The 8,638-nt window shown below is 45.0% G+C and overlaps 1 protein-coding gene across 1 annotated transcript; it reads left to right on the top strand.

The window, feature by feature from the left end:
* The first annotated feature begins 748 nt into the window (after positions 1–748).
* LOC122929076 (cysteine-rich venom protein 6-like) lies at positions 749–7,742 on the top strand. The gene is made up of 4 exons (XM_044282524.1): positions 749–805; positions 1,570–1,633; positions 2,491–2,529; positions 7,308–7,742. Exons 2-4 carry the CDS (start codon positions 1,597–1,599, stop codon positions 7,469–7,471), a joined length of 240 nt encoding a protein of 79 aa, XP_044138459.1. The 5' UTR covers positions 749–805; positions 1,570–1,596; the 3' UTR covers positions 7,472–7,742.
* Positions 7,743–8,638: the final 896 nt, after the last annotated feature.

Genomic DNA, 8,638 nt, shown 5'->3' with positions numbered 1-8,638 from the left:
AATCAGTTTTGAATAGCTTGAGGGGTGTAGTTTCTAAAATGGGGTGATTTATGGGTGGTTTCTAATACGTAAGCCTCAGAAAGTGGGATTTGGAAATGTTCTTAAAAATTTTAAGATTTGCTTCTAAACTTCTAAGCCTTCTAACGTCCTCAAATAATAAAGTGTCATTTTCAAAATGATTTAAACATGAAGTAGACATATGGGGAATGTAAAGTAATTACTATTTTGAAGGTATCATTATAGCTATCTATTATAAAAGTAGGGAAATTGCCATTTGGAAATTTGCTATTTTTTTTTATTTTTTGGGTAAATTTTGTATTTTTTTACAAATAAAAATGAATTTTTTGACTCCATTTACATCTGTCTTGAAGTACAATATGTGACAAGAAAACAATCTCAGAATGGACTGGATATGTAATAGCGTTTTAAAGTTATTACCACATAAAGTGACACATGTCAGATTTGCTAAAACTGGCCTGGTCCTTAAGGTGAACAATGGCAGGGTAGTTAAGGGGTTAATTTAAAATCAAAGTTTTACTAAACTTTGGACTAAATTCTGCTTCAGACGCTTTGCTTCACTCAACACTAGTGATTTACATAAAGTTGCACCAGCTCTTAATGATAATGTTCATGTATTCCTGGTACAATAATTGAATATTACATAATGACATTAATGACACATTATACACCAAAACTAGGTCACCGATCACACACCCTGAACACACCCATACCCTCAATGTATATATAATAGCACACCAGTAGTATCCCTGCATCACCAGAAGACAATACACAGTGCATCATCCAGGTATGTACCAAAGCTTCTACTCTTATCTGGAAGAAAAGATATTATATTATTTCACCAATATGATAGGTATGTACTAACATCACAGAGGGGCCTCACGTTGGGGCTGGTTCATACCTCTACATGCACTTCAATACGAAGGATCCAGAGATTGGTTCTACCAACTCTTAGAGTAGAAAGCAGGATCAGGCTCCCATTGCTGATTCTTAGCCGATATTTTCTTCTGATGCCTTTCAACTGAGGAGGCAAAGTCCTTCCTAAAATCTTTTCACCCACTGGAAAGCAGTTTGAAGCCAACCAGAGCTGATAGCTGACTTGTCTTTTCTTGTTTCATTGTAAGGTTTGTCCCATCAGTTTGGAAATATGGATAACATGGAGACTTCTTCATTATGGGGGACTCAGCATGCCCATGTGTTACATGGATGCATATTCACTTGTATTGCTGACATGTAATACCACATTTCTCCTGAAGTGGCCACTGCAGGGAAACTGAGCGGCCACATTGTGCTTCCCCTACAGATCACCAGAGATTAGAGAAGCTGCACCCACATCCATCAGTAGATTGTGGATGTGACTTCAATCTGAAATGAAGTTGTCATACTTAGAAAATATCCAACTGATTTACTCAAATGTGCCATCATGGTGTGTGTGTTGGGAGTGGGGAAGCAACTTGGTTCAAGAACAGACAAAGTGTGATTCCTATAAGTATATTTGCAGACCTCTGACAATGTTTGATCACTCTAATCAATTCAATTCATTATTTACAGGAAAAAAGTTAGACCTCCCAGTTAAACATGACACAAACAATCACATTGCTGCTGATATCCCTAGGTGAGTTGCACATATGATATGTTTGTATACTATTGGTTCTTACTGGACATTACATCCCCAAGTAAAAGCATTGGTTTTTACTTTTTATTTTACTTGTATATCATTGTCACTCGGGTCTCTGTAGATAATCAATGACCAGTTTAGATTTCAGACTCTAGCAGCTCTTTCTCTCCCTTTCAGAGCAGGAAGTCTCAGCACAATCTCAAGTACAATTTATTTGCTGAACTATATGATACCAATCAGCTTCATACAACTAAACCCTTACCTCTCTATGTTTCTGAAGCTGATGAATCTTCCTTAGTACTTGCTAGGACCAGCAAGGAATACAGCAGTGCCACCAAGTAGATTGTCCTCAAAAGGTGGAACCCACAAAATCATGTCCGATTGGTGAAACTCAATACATTGTAGGGACATATAGTGACATCTCTTAGGTCATTGTCATCTGCTATAAGAGAAACATAAATCTTCCAGTAACAGACCATAGTCGCTCAAAATTTCTAGTAAAATGTTTGCATCCTTACAGGCAGTGGTACAGTCAACGTCTGGTCCTTGGTGGGCAATGAAAGTATTCAGTAGTCTCATCTCTTCTGTCTGCTCTTTAGAAGACAGATACTTCCAAATTATTATTGAAGGTGAGGCAGGGACATAGCATTATGGGTAATTTGCTAACTTTTATTGAGGACCCCTGTGGTGACCAGACCCCATTGCATCTCCTACCTCAGTAGTCCCTCTCATACCCTTCATCTTGTTGGACTGTTGACAGCACTAGGTACCAGTTTCTTAGAAACTCCTCGCGTTCCATATGTTCTTTGAATTTTTCTTTACACAAACTTAGCATTTTCATTTTCATTTTGCAGGTGTGCTCCTTGCTCTGGTAACAGCACAATCAAAACCTGGTAAGGATTTGTTACTATAAGTATTCGATTTTACTTTCTCTATATCAAATCTATAGTCCCCGGGTAACAGTCCATTAGTCAAAGTGACAGCTGCTGCTCCGGCCTCAAAATGGGCTCAGAATTGTTGTTTCTTCAATTTGAAACCGTCATTCAGACTTTCTATTAGTGGTGACATTGTAACATACCAATAAACCATTAACTCTCCGTCACAAAACAACAGGTGGGATAAAGGTAACCAGTGTATAATACTAACCTATTGTACTATACTGAGTCGATGAAAGTGTCCAAAGAACAAGAATGAATCTTCTACAGTTTAGTTTAAAGGGTTGTTCATGTTCAGAGCTGAGCCCGGACATAACCCCTTCTTCCCTCATTCAGCATGAATGAGTGGAGCATCAGAGTATTTCACGCTCCAATGTTTCCCATTGTCCTGCAGTGCGTACTGCAGGGCAAGGGCTTTTTTTTTCCCTCCGGTAAGGTATCGGGTCTCACTATGGGTATCCTAGGCAGAGACTTCCACCTAGCAGTGAGCCCAGTGACGTCACCAGGGGCGGACTGAGAACCCTCAGGGCCCCCGGGCAAAATAAATCAAGGGCCCCCTTACAGGCCCCACCCATGTTCTGCTGCAAGCCCCACCCTTGTCCCGCCTCCATGCCCCACCTCCAGCCACACCCTACACAATCTTTAATAAGATTTCAAAGTTAAAGGGACACAAAAGGCACCCAGACCACTTCAGCTCATTGAAGTGGTCTGAGTACAGTGTCCCTTTTGCAAATCGAGCTGCAATGTTCTAGAGAAACTGCACTGTATACGTTCCAGCAATAAGTCGGCCTCTAGTGACCGGCAGCCACCTGAGGGCGTCCTGGAGTAAAACAGACCTTTGGTCCGGTATCCTACGCTGGACGTCCTCACACCCTGCATGATGACCTCCAGGGTCAAATTTTTCCCCATAGGAAAGCATTGATTCAATGCTCTCGTATGGGGTGATCTAATCTCAGCGTCCATTAGTGAGCCTTTGTTAGAAACAGTGTGGGCATAACTACTGTGAAGGGGGCACATATCTGGGCATAACTACTGTGAAGGGGGCACATATCTGGGCATAACTACTGTGAAGGGGGCACATATCTGGGCATAACTACTGTGAAGGGGGCACATATCTGGGCATAACTACTGTGAAAGGGGGGGAGGCCCTTCACAGTAGTTATTAATCCCTTTCAGCAGTCTCCCCTTCAGTGAATGGGGGACTGCTGAAAGGGGTTAATAACTACTGTGAAGGGCCTAGCCATCTGAGCAACCCCACAGATCATCCCCCCACCCACCTTGTACTTGTTCCACTGATCCGCTACTTGCGGGCTACATGGGCATGAGTTCAGTCACTTCGGTGCGCAATCCCATCCTGTGGCGCGTGATCCCGCGAGACCCGTGACCTACAGCGGCAGGTCTTGCGGGATCACGCGCTGCAGGATGGGATTGCCCACCAAAGTTACTCAACTCATTCCCGCTTGCCCACAAGTAGCGGAACAATTACAAGAGGGGTGGGGAATAGCCAAATAAAAAAATATTTTGAACCAAAAGGTGTTATGGGGGCTCTGTGGATGGCACTGTTGTAGGCGGATCTGTGGATGGCACTGTTGTAGGCGGATCTGTTGATGACACTGTTATGGGGGGGTTCTGTGGATGGCACTGTTATGGGGGGATCTGTGGATGGCACTGTTATGGGGGGATCTGTGGATGGCACTGTTATGGGGGATCTGTGGATGGCACTGTTATGGGGGGATGTGTGGATGGCACTGTTATGGGGGGATCTGTGGATGGCACTGTTATGGGGGCTCTGTGGATGACACACTGTTATGGGGGCTCTGTGGATGATGCACTGTTATGGGATCTGTGGATGACGCACTGTTATGGGCGGATCTGTGGATGACGCACTGTTATGGGGGATCTGTGGATGGCGCACTGTTATGGGGGGATCTGTGGATGGCACTGTTATGGGTGGGGATCTGTGGATGACGCACTGTTATGGGGGATCTGTGGATGACACATTGTTATGGGGGATCTGTGGATGACGCACTGTTATGGGGGATCTGTGGATGACGCAATGTTATGGGGGATCTGTGGATGACGCAATGTTATGGGGGATCTGTGGATGACACACTGTTATGGGGGCTCTGTGGATGACACACTGTTATGGGGGCTCTGTGGATGACGCACTGTTATGGGGGCTCTGTGGATGACGCACTGTTATGGGGGCTCTGTGGATGACACACTGTTATGGGGGCTCTGTGGATGACACACTGTTATGGGGGCTCTGTGGATGGCACTGTTGTGGGGATCTGTGGATGACACTGTTGTGGGGGGGGGGATCTGTGGGTGACACATATATAGCACCTTATGCTATATATGTGTCATCCACAGATCCCCCCATAACAGTGTCCCTGTGAGTGAATGATCCCCAATACACTGCGCATGCGCGAAAAAGACGACTTGGCGCAGTAGAGGTTAACAAAATGCAAACAAAAATAAAGGTTAACAAAATGCAAATATCTAGACCTCTTCAGCACCTCTGTGACGTGTAATTGACAGTATTATGTCTATATCGTGGAAAATAGTTTTAAGGAAATGAAATAAAGATTTAAAATTTTATATTAGTCAGCACTTCAAGCTAGAGGTAATGTAAGACTATCTCCCACGATATAGACATAATACTGCCAAGTAAACGGAACACCGGCATCTGGTGTTGTAATGGCAGCGGGGCCCGGTGCAGTCACTGTATTCTATTACACGGGGCCCCGCTCACTGTAATAGTAATATTCCTATGTGAACAACTTGAAATCCTCTGCGATCCTCTCCCTCTCTGTACTCACAAACTCAGTATCAGGCCGGGCGGCAGCGCAACTCACTGACATCACGCGCCTGCTCCTCCTACTTCATTCATAAAGTGGGAGGAGCAGGCGCGTGACGTCAGTGAGTTGCGCTGCCGCCCGGCCTGATACTGAGTTTTAGAGATGGGAAGTTCGGATCTTTTTCATGAATCGGATCTTCGGTTCACTTCCTGAGCCGGCAGAAGCAAGTGAACTGAAGGTCAATGCGCATGCTCAGCTCATCGAATCTTCGGATCACTTGCTGAGTCGGCTCTCAAGAGACTCATTTGATTCTTTGAGTTAAAATAATCCTGTCACCGAGTCCCTGCCACGCTTCCTGCTCTGCTACATTGCTGCAAGCACCCTGTACACACACAGCTCTGCTACATTGCTGCAAGCACCCTGTACACACACAGCCTGCTACATTGCTGCAAGCACCCTGTACACACACACAGCTCTGCTACATTACTGCAAGCACCCTGTACACACACACAGCACTGCTACATTGCTGCAAGCACCCTGTACACACACAGCTCTGCTACATTGCTGCACGCACCCTGTACACACACAGCTCTGCTACATTGCTGCAAGCACCCTGTACACACACAGCTCTGCTACATTGCTGCAAGCACCCTGTACACACACACAGCTCTGCTACATTGCTGCAAGCACCCTGTACACACACAGCTCTGCTACATTGCTGCAAGCACCCTGTACACACACAGCTCTGCTACATTGCTGCAAGCACCCTGTACACACACAGCTCTGCTACATTGCTGCAAGCACCCTGTACACACACAGCTCTGCTACATTGCTGCAAGCACCCTGTACACACACAGCTCTGCTACATTGCTGCAAGCACCCTGTACACACACACAGCTCTGCTACATTGCTGCAAGCACCCTGTACACACACAGCTCTGCTACATTGCTGCAAGCACCCTGTACACACACAGCCCTGCTACATTGCTGCAAGCACCCTGTACACACACAGCTCTGCTACATTGCTGCAAGCACCCTGTACACACACAGCTCTGCTACATTACTGCAAGCACCCTGTACACACACAGCTCTGCTACATTACTGCAAGCACCCTGTACACACACACAGCTCTGCTACATGCAATACTATACCCCCCCCGGACGGACTTGTCGGGAGACAGGGAGCCGCAGAGCAGGAAGCCTGGCAGGGACTCGGTGACACGATTCTTTGAGTCCCTGCGACTCCCCTGTTCTGTGAGTCAGTGCTGGACTGCTGGCTGCCTCTGATTGGTTGGAGGACGGGGAGGGGCGGGGCTAGCTTCCACTGTTTGATCATTGATTAAAGAAAAGGACTTTCTGCTGAAGGATGTGACTCGATCAGCTATCCGTACCTAGTGGTCTCACACCTCTGGTGTCTCGGAGCAATGCTATCAGCCCAGGCCTCACACTATTCCTGGATTCCTTGGTTTATATATCTGGACTGGCATTTCAGCACGCACCTTGTTTGCCAGATAAAGGAATGCAATGGGACGATCCTTGCTCTTTGGACACTTCCATAGCAATTCGGCATATGTGCATATTGTACATTGTTTGCCGTTATCACCTACATTATTTTATTAGTTTATTGTTTAGTTTTTTTGATTACTTAAAGGGGTTTTCCAATCCCACCTAATTTACACCAGGGTCGGGAGAGTGTGTAAATGAAAGAAAAAGAGCCACTGACGGGGTCCCTAAGCTGCACATCAATAGCCAAGGGTCCGACTGATACTATAAAACAAAGGCTGCTTTAAGAAACAGCGCCCCCTCCTGTCCACGGAATAGAGCCGATACTACAAACATCCTCTGGAAAGGCGTGGCACTACACTTTTGGAAGAAAGCAGCCATGTTTTCCTAATCCCTGACATTCTTATAACTTGTTCTTAATTCTTCTTTTGCAGACTGTACAGATGGCAAAGTATATACTGATTGTGGAAGCGCCTGTCCACCAACCTGCAAGAAGCCAGATACTGCATGCATTAAAATATGTGTTCAAGGTTGTTTCTGCCCAGAGGGCACTGTACTAAATGACAGGGGTGAATGTGTGGAAAAGGATAAGTGCTGACTCTGAAGCGGGAACACAACATATTCCAATTGTGCCAATAACTGCCCCGATGTTGTATCTCCCCCAAATTGCCTTAGAAGAGAATGTAGGCGAGGCTGTGCATGTAACCCCAACTACGCGCTTGTACCTGACACCAAGAGATGTGTCCTTCCACAGGATCTCCCCAAAGTTGGCTCCAACAAGTAAACCATCCCATGTGTGTCTTATTAGCAATCATCAAAATTGAAAGTTTGAGATGTGTCTGATGAAAATAAAATGATTGCTGACATTGTTTTTATCTATTTTTATTGATTCGTTAAAAAGCGATCTGGGATCTTTGACACTGGCCAATCTCTGACCAATCAGATCACAATCAGTCTATATTGTTGTGGAATTGACCAGATTATAGTGAGTGGCGGTCCCCATCCTACCACCATGACCTGGATTTCAGTAAATCCATTATGAATGATACATGTAGGAAAACTGAGCATGGATATACATGGGCCAATATATGAAGGTCTAGGGAAGCTATAAACATGGCCAAGCCAGTGATTCTCGCTCATCTGCATGGCCACCTCTGACTGATATTCCAGTGCAAGTTCTGGTATCGATAGGATTTACTACAGATAAAATACATGTGATGGACCAATCTACAGATTACAGCAGGACCTGTATGGACCACCATATGCATCATAGAGTAAAGATGCTTATGTTCCCCAGTAGACCCATGTATGGAGGGTCAAAATCTTATCCTGAGCAGAAGATTGAGGTGCAGTATACTGAATTGTACGAAAATAGGATCGCGCTGCAGATATTCCTGAAGTCCTCTTTCACACCATGTGGTTTTACAGACGTTTTACAAATACTCATAGAATTCCTCCCCTCATCCAAACCTAAAAAACCAAGGGGTCGTAGAATAGTGAAGCACATTCACATATATGTCCCGTAAAGAGGTTAATTGTACTCACAAAGTTACACTTGTAATCAGCATATCAGAATTATAAATCTCCACGCTGCCCGACCCGGGTTTCGCTGCTTGAGTTTCGTCAGGGGCGTCTACTTAGGGCTAAGTACAATAAACCTCTTTACGGGACAAATATGTGAATGTGCTTCACTATTCTACGACCCCTTGGTTTTTTTAGGTTTGGATGAGGGGAGGAATTCTATGAGTATTTGTAAAACGTCTGT

This window comes from Bufo gargarizans, chromosome 2 (genome assembly GCF_014858855.1).
Source record: "Bufo gargarizans isolate SCDJY-AF-19 chromosome 2, ASM1485885v1, whole genome shotgun sequence".
Lineage (NCBI taxonomy): Eukaryota > Metazoa > Chordata > Amphibia > Anura > Bufonidae > Bufo > Bufo gargarizans.
Note: the sequence above shows the minus strand (reverse complement) of the source record. Positions and strands in the feature narration are given on the sequence as shown.